The sequence below is a fragment of the Armigeres subalbatus genome, chromosome 2, assembly GCF_024139115.2.
Source record: "Armigeres subalbatus isolate Guangzhou_Male chromosome 2, GZ_Asu_2, whole genome shotgun sequence".
NCBI lineage: Eukaryota > Metazoa > Arthropoda > Insecta > Diptera > Culicidae > Armigeres > Armigeres subalbatus.
This window is the reverse complement of record NC_085140.1, coordinates 188863231-188880919: the sequence shown is the minus strand read 5'-3', so window position 1 is coordinate 188880919 and position 17689 is coordinate 188863231. Positions and strand designations below refer to the sequence as shown.

The 17689-nt window shown below is 42.1% G+C and overlaps 1 protein-coding gene and 1 long non-coding RNA gene across 2 annotated transcripts in view; one reads left to right on the top strand and one right to left on the bottom strand.

Moving 5' to 3' along the window:
* Positions 1 to 1807: 1807 nt before the first annotated feature.
* Positions 1808 to 17689, top strand: part of LOC134211400 (uncharacterized) — a 32847-nt gene continuing 16965 nt past the window's right edge. Inside the window, exons 1-2 of the long non-coding RNA XR_009979013.1 lie at positions 1808 to 2071; positions 17283 to 17367. This is a non-coding gene — a long non-coding RNA (uncharacterized LOC134211400). The remainder of the gene's footprint in view (positions 2072 to 17282; positions 17368 to 17689) is intronic.
* On the bottom strand, positions 10080 to 12631 carry LOC134215642 (GTP-binding protein 1-like). The gene is made up of 2 exons (XM_062694786.1): positions 10916 to 12631; positions 10080 to 10637 (listed from the first exon to the last, which is right to left on the bottom strand). Exons 1-2 carry the CDS (start codon positions 12371 to 12373, stop codon positions 10125 to 10127), a joined length of 1971 nt encoding a protein of 656 aa, XP_062550770.1. The 5' UTR covers positions 12374 to 12631; the 3' UTR covers positions 10080 to 10124.

The window sequence follows — 17689 nt, the reverse complement described above, 5'->3', positions numbered from 1 at the left end:
ACCCTAATGAACATTGTCATTAGAGATTTATATCAATAACATATGCCACTAGTTATCTTTTAAATGTAAATAGTACTTCCGTATTACGGGTATCAATCTTGGAAATATTTGACAGAAATAGTGTTGAATATTCTAAACATTCATTATACTAGTCACCATGGCTAGTGACTAGGCTAAGCGTTCAATAAGGGATTATATCGGAATATAGGTTGCGCAGTTTATTGTAAAGTACTTCGTACTTAAAACCTTATTTCATTGGGGTTCAAATATTTATCACTTTAGTTCCCTAGTCCAGTGTTATTAGAAGATTCATCAACAACTAGTTCAAGACCACTTTACACGAAGTTCGTGCAGACATACACAAGGGTATTTTTTGGGGAAACATTGGTTAAATTTGTTTCAACGATTTTATAAATTGAACTCAGCATTGATTCATATTGTTCGAGGCATTCAATTTGAATATAAATCTGCATGCATTTTCATAGCAGCTGTTCTAGGTTTTTTTTTAACAGTCGTGATTCAAAAAGATTAAAACTATTATGCCGGTCATTTCTATCTCCTGCAGAATTGAACCACGAATGCAGCATGAGATCTTAAAATTATTTTGGTGTGTGAATGCGTCATTTTATTAACGAATCGACTTTGCAATTACGAACGTTTTTTCAGCAGCAGTTATTTTATTCAATTGAAAAAAAAAATCTAACATTAATAGAGTAACATGGGGTAACCAGCAAGTTTGTTCTATTTTGTTCCAGTTTCAAACTAGCGAAGTGTTCGAAAATTTGCAATGGAACTGAATTATTGCTGATTTTATTCTTACGAGTATACACATTCTATTCCTTCTTGTTATCTGCGCTTCAATTATATTACCAATTTATGTTTTTCATTTTCTGGGACGTGCACAATGGTCACTATTCGAGTAGACGAAAATAGCTCAATAATATCAAATGTTGATAATATACCAAAATGAGATATGGACATGATTGATATAAGGGATAAAACATCAGACGATCATATCAATATTTTGCACTAAAATATCATGAGAAGATCAAGTTATGCTATTTGTCATAAGTGATCAATATCATGTGCCAATAGATTGTTCTTATCCATAGCGTAATCTTGATATTTAAATGATATTTCGGTGCAAATTTTCGATATCGTTGCCTGTTCTTTTATCTCTTATATCAAACAAGTCCATATCATGCTTTGTTATTCTGTTCATGGCTTCTGCCCTGGTATTGTAACAAGATCAGGAAAATTGTGAGACCTTTGATCCGGTGATTTGAAGTAAGACTTCCTCTTTTGCTGTTACCATTTTTTTGGAATGCTAATGATAGTTTAGTCTTCACAGTTATGGTATAACAACATCGTATCTACATGTGTAGCGAAAAACGGTGTTCATTTAATTAACTTTTCTTGAGAAATAAAAGGTTTCACATTTTGCCCGTCGAACAGTTCCGAATATTTCAGTGTGCAAGGCAATCAACAAGCGGGATGGGAGTTAAAATACATCACGTGTTTAGTGCTTGTAAATTGCAATTCTCGTTCAACTCTGCCCAGCAGTGGTCAATGTTCGAAGAAGAAAAAAACACAAAATAATACTCGATGAAGGGAAAACAACAGCACCCGGGATGAAACTGCGGGAAAAAAAATCCCATCCACTTGCCAAGCACTATACACCATGGACAACTAACCATTCCGAGGCCAGCCCAGAGTGCCCCGCTTAGCGAAAGGAAAATCGAGTTTCCGTCCGAATTATAAATACTGTTATGCATGCACCAGCTCGGTATCAGTGTTCCATCGGCTTTCCCATCAACAAGTGTGCCCCGGCCATAAGTCAGTGCGGGGTATTAGCTTCCATTAGCGCTGCAGCCGCTCGCTTGCCGGTCGCCCCCGTTAGTGTGTCTTCCAGTGATTGCTACCGTTGAGTTGAGCCCCCGATCTTGCGGCCAGGATACTACGGATAGAACGGTGCGTCAACATCTCCATCGTATATAGGATTGGCCGTCGCCGCTACATAGACAAGGATTCATTTGGTTTGAGTGGTTTTATATTCGTCAAGAATCTAAAGGTAAGTGCATTTTCGATTAGAGTATAATTTTCTCGAACGATTGTACTTTCAATGCGTATTGCCAGTACAATCAGGTAGAAGGTAGTAATAGGAATCACTATTATTTTTTTCTGGGTGGTCCAAAAAAACGGATCTATCTACTTTAAAACTTTTATAACGACTTCGGATTATGAACGTAAAGCCAGGAATTACAATTTATGTTTGCCTCAAATTCTCTCGAGCGTTGATGTTGCTTTGAATACTTGAGATCCCCCAAGAAAATTAATTCGTCTATTGTACCGTTTTGAAGCCACTTCATGAGAAGTCGCGACGCATTTAGGGTAAGACGGTATAATATGCCCCCCCTAAGGCAACTCCTTGATAACTTTTTACTTTTCAACGCAATTTATGCAAACTTTGTGTTATTTGGTAGTCCAGGAAGTCGCAAATGCATTGCCCGTGAGTAGTCATATAAAAATATTACAGATTAAGCTTTTTAAAAGTAATAAAGTAATAACGTAATAAAGCTTTTTTGAAAAGTCGTGAAAAAATGAATTTCAAAAAGTGCCTGGACAATACGCCCCACCTTAACCAAAGACGTTTCATAGCCCTTCATTAGTATTTTATCAATCCCATAATAAAAAGGTTACAAACCCTTATGTGCTTGACATCAAAAAACCAACATAGGTCCATTTAAGCAGGTGTGAATCTGGGAGCTGCGGATAGAGTCAAAACGAGTGTCAACGAATCTCCAAAGCAAGCTGTCAAAAAGTATCCATCGCATCGGGAGAGGTTTTGTGCATTTTGAGCACAGCCGAGAGAGTATACGTATAAATCGACTCATACTAAATATAGCTCATTTTGAACAAATTTCAATTTTCTGGCGTCATTTTGAATATATCGACGGATTCAATGTAAGTGGAGGGTATGAATTAATTTAACATTCGACATGTTAATTAATACAAGGCAGTAAATTTACGAAATCTTTTTAATGAATTTTATAAAGAAAAACACAATGGTAATTCGATGTGAGAAAATCGTAACGTGTACATTGAACACCGAGAGGAAATTTTCGAGTTTCAAGCAAAATATCTTGAAAATTGGATTCGATCGAGTCCGCAGCTCCCAGGTGTGAATTACATTTCAATATTTTCCATACCATTTGGAAGCAACTGCTGCAAGCTTGCTGCGCTTGTGTCCAGTTGGTAAGGGCATATCGTCCTGCCTACACTGGGGCGTTTTGGCCAGTGAAACATGTTTTCGAAAATCGTTACATTTTTGAAGATGGAAGCAATTTTATATCATACTTACCACTGAGAAAAGTCATTTTGTTGCCCAACTGAGTGTTCCAGTGCAAGTTTTGCGGACAGTATGCTAGCACCAAAATACGAATTTTCAACTCTAACGTGAAATCTGTGCTGTTATACGCTAGCGAAACATGGTGTGTATCAGTGGAGAACACTCAACGGCTGCAGGTGTTCATTAACAGATGCCTGCGGTATATAATTCGGGCCTGGTGGCCTCACAACTGGATCTCAAACAACGAGCTCCATCGTCGTTGTCACCAGAGGCCGATAGCAACAGAAATTCGGGATCGGAAGTGAAGCTGTGTCGGCCACACTCTATGTAGGGGCGGAAACGAAATCTGTAAACAAGCATTAGACTGGAACCCAGCGGGACATCGCAGCAGAGGCAGACCCAGAGGCTCATGGCGGCGAAGCCTCAATAAAGAAATAAAAGAAGTCGACCGAAATCTAACCTGGCAACAGGTTAAAGCGATAGCCGGGCATCGCTCAGGATGGAGATCTTTCAAGTCGGCCCTTTGCACCACCGGAGGTGTACAGGATCCATAAGTAAAAAAAAATGCTAGCGTCGCTCCAGAATGTTGAGCAAACAAACATGGAAAGTTACATCAAAACTGTAACTTTTTGTATTTTGCTATTATTTTCGTTGTATAATACAAAAATACGTCCACGTTCACATAGTATGATGGGTTTACAAATACTTATAGGTACCAACTGATTTTGACCCTTAATTAGTTATAGTTTTCTATAAATTAAAGGGGGGCGTTTTGGCCAGGTGGGGCGCATTATTCCGTCTTACCCTACTTGCTGCAGCATTAGTTTCAAGCAAACAGAAAAGGTTAGGGGTTATTCAAATATGACGTCCACTACTTTTTGGGATTTCTAGACCCACCCCTCCCCCCTCTGTCACGCTTTTTTGTATACCTAGTATATGTACTGTCACACAATCTTACACCCCTCCCCCTAAAACATGTGACATCATTTTTGAACGACCCCTTATATGATTTTATGCGCAGCGTTGGTATTCCTCGAGAATTGTCCGGGTCTCTTTTTCATAGAGGACTACCGGTTTAATCGTCGTTTAGTGGATGGTCAATTTGATATTTCGGTAAGATCTATTTGTATCTTGCGAAATTCAAAGTAAGTGCGATTTGCGGCCAGACGGTAAGACACGCGGCTACAAAGCAAGACCATGCTGAGGGTGGCTGGGTTCGATTCCCGTTGCCGGTCTAGGCAATTTTCGGATTGGAAATTGTCTCGACTTCCCTGGGCATAAAAGTATCATCGTGCTAGCCTCATGATATACGAATGCAAAAATGGTTACCTGGGTTAGAAACCTCGCAGTAAATAACTGTGGAAGTGCTTGATGAACACTAAGCTGCGAGGCGGCTCTGGCCCAGTGTGGGAATGTAATGCCAATAAGAAGGAGAAGCGATTTGCGGCCAAGATGTCTCTTCGAATTTCTCTGCTGCAATCGTTTCCGGTGGTAACCAGTGAGCCCAAGTGTATGAACTCATTAACAACTTGTGGCTAAGGGGACATCCATAAATTACGCTACGCTTAGAGGGGTAGGCGGGTTGAGTGAAGCGTGACAATCCATACAATTTTTATATATCCTTTATACAGAGTGACGTTAGTGGTGGTGGGAGCGGGGGTTGAAAAGGTTTGATTATTGCGTTACTTTATTAATGGATCTCCCCTAATGGATTTCTTTGTATTTCTATATTATTGAAAAAAGATTCATTCTGAGAATAATCAAAAAATTTTGACATTGGATTTGGATAGGATTTAGATGTCTGTTATGTCTGTATGTATTGTTAAATCCAAGTGAATAGTGGTTGGGATTTACCATCTATTCTCGAAGTGCACGTTCCAGCAGCTCTCGAATGTTGTTCAATAACGGCGCCGGCCAAGTCCTTACAGTCAGTTGGGAAAGAAAGGGAAAGTTAGTGTGTGATTATAATCATTAATAATTATTGTTGCTACTAGAGACCGAGAATACCTCTGCATCTCCACAATATCCACTGGAAGGGATTTGTGTTAGTAGGGTGGGGTAATTAGGAATATTGATCGGGATTCACCATGGAAAGCGATGTGATCTATGCAACGAATATTTTTATAAACAACAGTATTAGCATTTTCTTATCAGATGTTTTAGAATACGTATTGAATTGTTCATCCATCGTGAGGATAAACAATCAATCACTTAAAGTGAGCGATTGTTAATTTGAATTTGGACTAAAACGTCAACGCCATCGTTATTACTTCAACGGCGACAATGTAACAATGAAACTGTTTTTGAAATTTGAAACTAAGCAAAAAACATCACCAAAACTAAGGCGGGCAACTCCATCCAGAATCAGATTATTATTTCTGCTACAACTGTTTATGTGCAAGCTGATGATAAACGAAGGGAGACCCGACGACGAGATAGAAGCGTTCTGCGCACAGCTGGAGCAGACATACGATGGATGCCCACTGCGGGACGACAAAATCGTCATCGGCGACATGAACGCACAGGTAGGAAGGGAGGAAATGTTAAGACCGGTCTTCGGGCCGGATAGTCTGCACACCGTATCGAATCGATGCATAAACGGAATGGTAGTCCGAAGCATCTTATTTCCCCGCAAAAATTTCCACAAGGCCACATGGAGATCACCTAACCAAGGACGGAAAACCACGTTCTATAATCGACGGTCCCCACTTACCGCAGTGCGAATATTGAATCCGACCATTATCTCGTTGCAGCATGCATGCGCTTAAAACTCTCGACGGTGTACAACACGCATAGAAGTCGAACGTCGCGGCTTAACATTAGGCGGCTACAAGACGGTAAACTAGCCCAAGGATACGCGCCACAGCTGGAAGTGGCACTTTCAACTGAAGAGCATCTAGGCCCAGCGTCTCTTGAAGATGGCTGGAGAGATATTCGATCCACTATTGGTAGCAACGCAACCGCTGCACTTGGCACGGTGCCCCCGGATAAGAGATTGCTGCAACACCGCACGAGGGCCAACGAGGCACGATATAAACGGGTGCGGAACAGACAAAACTCGATTTTCCGGAGAAAAAAGCGCCAGCAGGAAGATCGAGACCGTGAAGAGACGGAGCAACTGTACCGCGCTAAAAACACACGAAAGTTCTATGAGAAGTTGAACCGTTCACGTAAGGGCCACGTGTCATAGCCCGATATGTGTAAGGACATAAACGGGAACCTTCTTACGAACAAGCGTGAGGTGATCCATAGGTGGCGGCAGCACTACGAAGAACACACGAATGGCGATGTGGCAGACGAAGATGGCGGTATGGTGATGAACCTGAGAGAACGCGCGCAGGACATAATTTTACCGGCTCCGGATCTCCAGGAAATCCAGGAGGAGATTGGCCGGTTGAAGAACAACAAAGCCCCTGGGGTTGACCAACTACCAGGAGAGCTATTTAAAAACGGTGGTGCGGCACTGGCTAGAGCGCTGCACTGGGTCATTACCAAGATTTGGAAGGAGGAAGTTTTGCCGCAGGAGTGGATAGAAGGTGTCTTGTGTCCCATCTACAAAAAGGGCGATAAGCTGGATTGTAGCAACTACCGCGCAATCACATTGCTGAATGCCGCCTATAAGGTACTCTCCCAAATTGCTGTCGATTAGCACCAATTGCAAGAGAGTTCGTGGGGCAGTACCAGGCGGGCTTTATGGGCGATACTGCAGAAATGCCGCGAATACAACGTGCCAACGTGGTCATTAGAACGGTAGTCCTCTGCAGACTCGAGACCTTGACGATGCTCGTGGAGGAACAACGCGCACTGGGAGATTTCGAAAGGAGAGTGCTGTGTACCATCTATGGTGGGGTGCAAATGGCGGACGGTACGTGGAGGAGGCAAATGAACATCGTTCCACCCATCGTTCACACCGCGAAAATCAGAAGACTGCACTGAGCCACATTCCTCCGCTTGGCTAGAGTATCCAACCCGAGTAGACGACAGCGATCAGCGTAAGCAGGCAAGTTCAACGGGTCATTCTATGGAAGGTTACGCAAAGCATATCTGACGAATCTTCTTTGGACAGTTTCGAACCGGTCACTTCATACAGCCTGGTAGGGATTCCAAACAACAGATGCAAACTCTAGTATTGAGCGTACCAGAGAGCGGTACAGTGCTTTGAAACACAACGGATCTTGGAACTCATTGGAGATTTTTTTCAACATGAACACAAGCTGGCGATTGACTCTATCGATGGTATGCATTTGAGAAGTGGCGGCTATAGGTAAGCTTTTCATCCAAAACAACTCCTAGGTCTTTCATAATCAACCCGTTGAAGTTGAGAACCAGCAATACTGTAATCAAACTTGATGAAATTAGTCGTTCATCGGAAACTTATGACATAACATTTCGGAATGCTTAGAACCATCATATTCCGAGTACACCAGTCATGGAAGATTTCGAGAAGGTTCTGTAGCTCATAGCAGTCAGTGAGGTCTCGGACAACTACATACATTTTAAGGTCATCGACAAACAACAGCAGCATACCTCCGTCCTCCTCGTTGCAATATAAGGGTTGCATCGTTTATGAAAAGAGAGAATAGCAATGGTCCAAGGGTGCTACCTTGTGGAACATGTTCTCCATTCAAAACGAAGTAAAACTGGTGTCGACAGTGCTGATACTGTCGAGGAAGCTGCCAAAAGAGCAAAACAAGTACGAGAAATACATTCCCGTGCCGGGTTCGAGATGAGGAACTGGGTGAGCAACAATAAAGACGTCCTATTGGAGCTTGGAGACGTCAAACAACAGAAACCAGTAATGATCGGAAGTGTTACACAAGAGAGTTGGGAACGCGTTCTGGGCTTGATTTGGGACCCGCAGAAGGACCTCTTCTCTTATTCAACCCGCTTGCATGGCGACCTAGATTCATATGTTTTCGCGAACCGTCGTCCTACAAAACGAGTTGTTGCTCGCTGCATAATGAGCCTTCTCGATCCAACCGGTATGCTATCGCCGTTCCTGATACATGGAAAAATACTGATACAAGACCTTTGGAGGTGTGGGACTATGTGGGATCAGGATGTTCCCGACGAAGAGTTCAGCAAATGGAGACGCTGGATTCAACTGCTTCCTGGTATCGAACGTTTGCGAATTCCTCGATATTACTTTGGTGGCGCTAAACCACTCGCTGCAATTGCATATTTTCACCGATGCCAGTGAGTTCGCCATGGGATGTGTAGCATATTTTAGAGCGGTGGACTATAAAGGCATATATTTGGCTCAAGTTCTGGCAAAAAGTAAGGTGGCTCCACTGCTGTATCAGTCAATACCAAAACTAGAACTACAGGCGGCGGTAATGGGGGCAAGAATGTTGAAATGCGTTTTAGAAAATCACACACTTACAGTTCATCAATGCTTCCTCTGGACGGATTCAAGTACTGTGCTGTCGTGGATTCGCTCCGATAATCGTAAATACAAACAGTATGTTGCTCATCGAGTTGGAGAAATCCTCACACATACGCGGCTGAAAGACTGGAGGTGGGTACCCACGAAAGAAAACATCGCAGATTGTCTGACAAAATGGGGAAGGCACACAGAACCGGATTCATCAGATGCTTGGTTCAATGGACCACCATTTTTGTATTGTACGGAAGAAACATGGCCACAACAACGACAGGTTGCAGCGAACACCCAGGAGGAACTTCGTTCATGCTACCTGCTGCATCATATCACGATACCCCAAGATCTAATGAAGGTTGAAAACATTTCAAAATGGAACGTCTTGCTACGAACAATGGCCATGGTGCGTCGGTTTATCAAAAACTGTCGACAACGAGCAACGGATCTTCCGATAATGACTATCACGGCAACTAAACGTCAAGGAGAATGCTTAAAACGTTCCGTTCCAGCAACTATCGTACCACTTCGTCAAACAGAACTAAAGCAGGCGGAATTCGACTTGTACCGACTGGCGCAGGCAGACAGTTTTCCGGATGAGGTAAGAGTGCTATTAAAGAATCGTGAAATGAGTCCCGAATCACTGAACAGCATTGAACGTTCAAGTGTGTTGTATAAATTATCCCCATTTGCTGACGAATTTGGAGTAATACGAGTAGAAGGCAGGACTGCCCATGCAGGGTACGCTCCATTCGACTCTAGATTTCCCATAATCCTCCCGAAAAAGCACCCAATTACGTTCCGACTCATCGATCATTATCATCGTCAATATGGGCATACCAATAAAGAAACAGTCGTTAATGAAGTCCGTCAACGATTCTTCGTTCTTAATCTACGATCAATCGTTGACAAAGTCGCACGGTCGTGTCAGCAATGCAAAGTAAAAAAGTGCAAACCGCAGTCACCGCGAATGGCGCCATTACCCGAAGAACGTTTAACACCCTACATGCGACCATTCAGCAATGTTGGGATTGATTATCTAGGTCCATTGGATGTAACGGTTGGAAGGCGCAGAGAAAAACGATACGTAGTGGTCTTCACATGCCTGGTGGTCCGCGCTGTCCATTTAGAAATAGCCTACGATTTATCCACTGCGTCTTGTGTTATGTCAATTCGCCGTTTCGTTCGTAGGAGGGGACCTCCTATTCAAATATTCACCGATAACGGCACCAATTTTGTAGGCGCCCACCGAGACTTGATGACGCAAATCAACGGCGATTGTGCGAACACATTTACGGATGCCAAGACAAAGTGGTCGTTCAACCCACCCGCAAGCTTTTTTTTTTTTTCTGAAAAAGACCTTCTAGTTTAGTTTTGTCAAGGTTCAGAGGTTGACATTCAGTTAGAAGTTACTGAGATCGAATCTTTACAAAATGAAGTGCTTTGCTGAGAAGACGCGGGGGATGTATCACGCCCACCTGTGTCCATATTGGTGGAAGGTCCTCCGCGAAACTTTTTGTGTGTATTACTTGACCGATTGTTCCGCTTGTCGGTGCCAATGTCCAAAACCATTGTGTTTCCAGACAAGCTGGACTGTGCTGCTGAAGCAGCATCACTAGTGCCTTTCGATAACGGTTTGGGGACATTTGATTGCGAAGCTGGCGCTCCACGACCCTGCATTTTGTTCAGCTTCGTACGCTGCTGAACGGAACCAGGCGTATAGAGTGGGGTAATTACATTACCCACGGCCTTCGTACGACCCTCTCGAAAAACCATTCTTTGACCCGGTTTCATGTATTCAGGATTTTTGATGAATCTGAAGCGAACAACAGCTTTATCACCCGTCCGTAGGCATTCCTTAGACATCTGAAGAATTTGTGCAGTTTGTCGAATACTACCGCAGTGTACCATGTTACGCAACGGAATCAGTACTGGACGATGAATCTAAAGATGCATTTATTTTAACACTAAGACCATTCTTATTTTTATATTGTATTTGTAGTTTTAATCTGTTATGTATATGTCGAACCAGCTTTTGTAATGTTTGTTAAAAGATATGGGGTTTTTATGCCTCTTTCAGTACAGCACATCGCTATCTCAAATAGGCTTTTCCCCATCCCTATTTCATTAAGACATTTTTTGTCAGATGAAATAAAATAAAATAAAATAAATAAATAAATAAAATAAATAGCTGACCACCGTCCATATTTACTGGAAATAGTCGTAGGATGATGCAGAACTAGTATTTCGCAATCGAATTCCCAGCAAGCCTGTGGGTGAATATCTGGACTGACCAACACCATGCCCTTCCTTATCTGGGATCGTTTGATTTTCTTCAATGCAAAACTGGCTGTTTGACCGCTTCGCACTGCTCGAACCACCATTCGCTTACGGTGGATACTTTTAATTGCGATGGGCTGAAAATCTCCTAGTGGATTTGGCCCCAATAGAAGAATGTCATTCAGGTGCACAACGCCCTGCAGTGTAATACCAGAGACAACAGTGCCGACTCCTGGCACTGCATACGTATCGTCAATTTGAAATTCGGTCGGCAGGTCATCGTTTCCGGTTGTGCGAACCGTTAAAAGATTAAGAAACATCTTCAGTAAATCCAAATTTTCACCTGTTACGTTAGATACTTGAAAAATTGGGCATAATCGTTCGGATACAAAGTTTGTCGCATTAAGCACGACATCGTCAGAAGTTTTAACCATGACCGGTACTTTACGGCACCCGTGAGATTTGAGAATTTTGTACAATAATTTCAAATTTTCCTGTAGAACATTCGGTGGACACATATCGATTTTAGTCACAACTACGAATACCGGTACTGAGAGAGCCAACGCCAGTCCCAAATGCTCTTTCGTCATTCCGACTATTCCTGAATTTGCACCAATCATCAACATTCCGAAGTCAGGAGCGTGACCAGTCATTCCGAATACTGTTGTCTTCAGGTATCGTTCATGGCCGGCAAGATCGATGAAAGTAATTACTTTCGCAGATTTCTCACAAATTTTGACCCAGTCCAAAGTACCGTGATCAGGTTTATTCACCACATTTCCTACGCTGTCGAAACCGAGAATGTCGTTACCAACGGAGCTGGTTCTGCCACTTTCAATTTCGTGCTTGTGGCGAAATAGGCGTTGTCTAGCGAAACCACGTCCATTGTCCAGCTCACCATGTGTCAGCACACCAAGAAGTGTCGACTTGCCGGCGTCAACATTGCCGACCACTGCTACACGTATTTCTGTGAAATCATTATCGTCTACTTTGGTGCGGACCAGATACTGTCCCGTTAAACCCTCTTCTCCCTTTCTAGTGCGTAATTCAACACATTCGGCATTGAGCAATGCGGCCAAAGATTGTAGGGTCGCCAGAGATGCTGCATATTCTTCAGGGTCCAAACCGCTTTCACTGTCATCTTCTCCGACTCCTATTTCGTAAACTGTTTCGCCTCGGCTATCTGCAATCCTCTCCTCCAAACGTTTCCTCAATGCTTCATACTGCTCTTCCGTTGGGCTGACTAGAACAGTCTTTCTCCGGATATCCGAGTAATCATTTTTAGGCTTATCTCTTACATTCATAGCGGATGGCTGCGTTGTTTCAGTAGAATGTTCTTCCGATAAAACGGACGTTGTAGACTGCATGTTGATTTATGTGTAGCTATTCGATCAAATAATTTGTTATGCATCACCTTAAAATCGGCACACGTTTATTAATATCGCTGAAGACTTCTATTCCGTGTGTATTTTGTTGTCTGGTGTTTCTCAATTTAGAAGAACTCTCACTTATCCAGCAACGGTTTTTCCATCTAAAAAGTGCCTAAATTTCACAACATTCACAAATTATTTTTTAATTTCGATAACATTGGAAATAATATGCAAGAAATATGACAACAAAACACTTATGTGTGGGAACGCATGGTTCGCAGCGTAAAGGAATCCATGAGAGCCCTTGATGATGGACGTAAATTGAATGATGAAATCCTCTTGACGGTTTTGACAGAAACGGAGTGGTTCATCAATTCTCGGCCGCTTACATACATGCCTCAGGAGTGTGAGAACGATGAAGCACTTACTCCAAACCATTTCATACTCGGAACTTCATCCGGTTCGCATGAACCGCTACGGAGCTTTACCGACCTTGGAGCAGCTTTGCGCAGCAGTTATCAAAGGAGCCAATATTTATCCGACGCATTATGGAAGCGATGGATAAAAGAATACTTTCCAACTGTTAATCGTAGATCGAAATGGTTCGACGATGTACGCCCCGTGAGAGTGGGCGACTTGGTCTACGTTGCAGACGGTGATCGTAGGACATGGATACGAGGAAGAATAGAAGAAGTCATCCAGGGACGTGATGGTAGAATCCGGCAGGCTATCGTGAAAACAGTCAACGGAAACGGTAAACTAAAACGACCGGTAGTCAAACTCGCGGTGATGGAAGTTGGAGCTGGTGAATCCGGAGATTTCCCGTGAAGGCAACATCGGAGTTCACGGGGAGGGAGATGTTCCGGCAGCACTGGACCAATGAGAGGTAGTGAACTCGCCGAAAACGAATGACTTGTCGTTGTGACGACGGACTGCAATGTGTGTAGCTAGCTACTAACAATAGAGCTGTTATTTTGCAAACGTGCCTCCTCTAGAAATTTATACTGATTATTGAATTTAATCTACTTCTCTCGAATATTTATCTGCAGTAAGTTTGTTAAGCTTCAATATGCAAGGATTTATTAATTAATCTTATCTAATCTAGGATTGTAGAATTGTTGATGAACTAAAAAGCCCCTCTGGCAAAAGCTGAATTACTTGGTGGTAAACTTAACCTGAAATATAATTAAAATTACCTCATGTGAACTATATATTCTCCTTAGAAAGGTCGTGAATCCTTGGATGAGATTGTTCTTGCTTACTTTTAAGTTTAAACAATTAAGAGAAGACTATCGTAAGTCATTATAACCCCCTTTTGGGATACCTTATAATTCACGAAAACATTCTAATAAATCCTATGATTTCAGCTTTAAGCTTCGCCCGACAAAAAGCTCTGAAGGTCCTTCTACCATCCGAACAACTGGTAAGATTCGTTTCCACAGAGCGGCCGGGAAAGAAACCATGCTGATAGGGGCTGATGTATTTTTTGCAGGAAGCGAACATTCTATCGTTCATCCGCGACTCGAACACTTTCGACTCCACTCCGAGTGATGTAATGCCACGGTAGTTTCTCACATTACGTTTGTTGCCTTTCTTGAAAACTGGGAACATAGTAGAGAAATGCTCTGCACAGGAAATTTACTCTGCTGGAGTGATAGGCTGAATAGTAGACAAAGTGGAACAGCTAGAATATCAGAGCATTTCTTCAGCACGGACGATGGAAGAACGTTAGGTCCAGGAGAAAAGGATGATTTGGTCTGACGTATCGCTGACAGAACCATTTGAACGTCTATATCAAAGACATCCACATCCTGAGAAGGCGAATAGCTCGAGAATACACTCCCATGGGAAAACTGTCAAACCGCACGCAAACGTATCCATTGTGTTTGGCCCATTAGTCCACGGTGGTTTCCTCGGAGGCTTTCGCTTCGGTACAGCGGCCGAAACGCAGTCACGTAGCAGACAGTTGAAGTGGTCTACAGCTGATTCGATGTCCAGGCGGTCTAAAACATTCCAGTCAATACGGGACAAGCATTGTCGGAGCTGTTGAAAATCGGTTTTTCAAAAATTGAGCCGGTCGTCACTCATAGGTCCATCGAAACGTAGATTAAATCCGTTGTCAATTGATGTATCCAACGCAGGATGATAGTAGTCAAGTGGCACAACGGCACCCGGAGCCTCAAGGACAGTGCATTCATGCAGTGAATAATCACCATGCTCGACTTCGCCATGGGCATTCAACCACTCATCAGTTATTAAGAGTTACGAACTTAATTCGGCTCAACAAATCTGAAGGATATTCGACTGGAGTTGCTCTTCTTGATATAGAGAAAGCATTTGACAGTGTTTGGCATAAAGGTTTGATTGTAAAATTGATGAATTTTAATTTTCCTCTGTATATTATCAAACTGATCCTAAATTATTTACCAGATCGCTCACTGCAGGTAAACTATCAGAATTCTAAATCTGATAGATTACCTGTAAGAGCTGGTGTTCCCCAAGGCAGCATACTGGGGCCCATATTGTATAACATTTTTACTTCTGACTTACCTGATTTACCACCAGGGTGTCAAAAATCCTTGTTTGCAGATGACACAGGTCTCTCAGCCAAAGGGCGAAGCCTTCGTGTCATTTGTAGTAGATTGCAAAAAAGTTTGGATATTTTCTCCACTCACTTGCAAAAATGGAAAATTTCCCCGAATGCTTCCAAAACTCATCTTATAATTTTCCCACATAGGCCGAGAGCTTCTTATTTGAAACCTTCTAGCAGACATATTGTCACTATGAATGGGGTTCAGATTAATTGGTCTAGGGAAGCTTAATATTTAGGACTTCTGCTAGATCAAAAATTAACTTTTAAAAATCACATTGAAGGCATTCAAGCCAAATGTAACAAATTTATTAAGTGTCTATATCCACTTATAAACAGAAATTCGAAACTTTGTCTTAAGAACAAACTTTTGATTTACAAACAAATTTTCAGCCATGTTGTATGCTGTGCCAATATGGACTAGTTGCTGCAATACCAGAAAGAAGGCACTTCAGAGGATTCAAAATAAAATTTTGAAAATGATTCTGAAGTTGCCTCCGTGGTATAGTACCAATGAACTTCATAGAATTTCTAATATTGAGACATTGCAACAAATGTCCAACAAAATAATTTCCAATTTTAGGCAAAAATCGTTGCAATCTTCTATTGCAACGATTAGCTCCTTGTACTTTTAGTATTAATTAGGTTAAGTTTAGTTTAAGTAGAAAACATTGTAATTCCTACATGGTTTAATTCAACCAGAGGAAATATCCTAACTGCCAGAGGCAATTGAAATGTATTAATAATAACTAAAAGCGTAACATAGCAAATAAGGATGATAGTGTTAAGAAAACACGGAACACCTAGTCTAAGAGATAAATACATGTATTAGATAATTAGCAAATAAAAATAGTTAAAAAAAAAAAAAAAAAAAAAAAAAAAAACCATGCTCGACTTGGTGTTTGATTAAAAGTTGAAAATCCTGTTGAGTTGGCTGAGTCCAAGAAAAGCAATTTCATCGACTAGTTGGCGACTAGCAGGTGTAGTTGCAGACAAAATCCAGAATGTCGGACAGTAATCCGGTAAAAATGGTTCTCGACAACGATCCGACGGGCACAAGAAGGCGAGGTGCGCAGCGGGCAAGGTGGATCGATCAGGTGGAAGATGACTTGCGGACCGGCCGTAGACTGCGTGGTTGGCGACGTGTAGCTATGGACCGAGCCGAATAGGGAAGACTTTTATATACCGCACACATAACTGTTTCTGTGAGCACTCGAAATAAGGGGAATATCCCCCAGTACTAGTGCCGGACACATAAGCCATCAAATAACCGTTTCAAATTTATCGGGAAAAAAAAGGTCTGAGCTTGACAGACAACAAGCAATGCTTCTGCTAATGGAACGAGCCTGGGATTGAACCCACGACGTCCTGCGTATGAAGCAGAAACGGTAGCCATAAGACTGTCAAGCCCTTTAGTAAAATCTCGAGTATCGTTCAAATAGTGTAAAAACCATGCTTGAAGTGATCTCGCCTGCGACCACGCGCACACCCCTTTTAACGAATTTCAGGTCATACAATTTGATTGTGAATACCAAAATAAAGTGCATCAGTAATATAACCATCTGCTAGTCAAAAAACGATCAGATAACACTTAGTTGTTCACTGGTATGTTAAGGTTCCCCCAAACACACGCGACGCGACAGTCGCGACGCGATTCTATCGCTTGACGACAACGATTCTGCTGCAGTTAGTATGGAAGCGTAAATAGAACATTGCCTGCAGCGACCAAACGATAGAATCGCGGCGATGAAATCGCTTAGGTCTGGGGGAGCCTTTACTGTGATTGAATATCAAACGTAAAATATTTCTTAGTGGCGTAGTACTATTCGAATCATCGGACGCGAGGAAAATCTCACTAGCGAAAAATACATGAAAGCGCGTTCACGGATTACTTCGATCTTCATGCAATTATACTATTTCTTACGCTCAAAATGCACTAAAAACACTCACTAATATTTTTTAGTATTTTTTGCACAAGAAAGGCACCAACACTGCTAGGTGAATCAATTAGGGTTTTTGTTGGTAATTGTTGGTTTAATTGTTTGTAAGTAAAATTTGCACCGAAGTCAATATTTATAGGAGTAAGACTCAGGTCAACGCAAGCTTAACTTGTGGGCAATTATTTCTTCATAATATTGAACATGAAATCTTCATTATTTATTCTAAGAAGTATAGTTTCACGACAATTTCTCAGTGTTTCTTAACACTCATGCAATTCGAATGTAGATAAGAACTTTAAGTAGCAGTAACCAAAAAAAAAATTCATTTATCCTGCCTGACAGCGAAACCACCTTTTCTTACCACGTATCTTTCCAGATGAAGTCATTCGTGAGTGTTTTGCTGAAGGTGCTGGCCTGCATTCTACTTCCGGGTGGATTGAGCGCCCAGAAAGATAGCAACGGTAAGTTGGTTGCCATTGCAACGTCGTCGACTCCTTTTGCGGCTGCCGTGCGGAGGAGATATGTTACTGTAGCGGGAGGCTGCTATTTGTTGATGCGGCAAGTTTTTCCCGGATTCTAAACTAAGCGCCAGACCTCAAACACACGAAGGATAACCGTAAAGTGCAGCACAATGTATTATATATGCTAATTTATTACCAAGCCATAAAAACTAAAATATTCCACAGGTTTTATAGGTTGGTTGGTTGGTTGGTCGGTCGGTCGGTCAGTTGTTGGTAGGAATTGTTGGGTTGAACGGAAAACCTCCGGCAGATTTTTACCCCC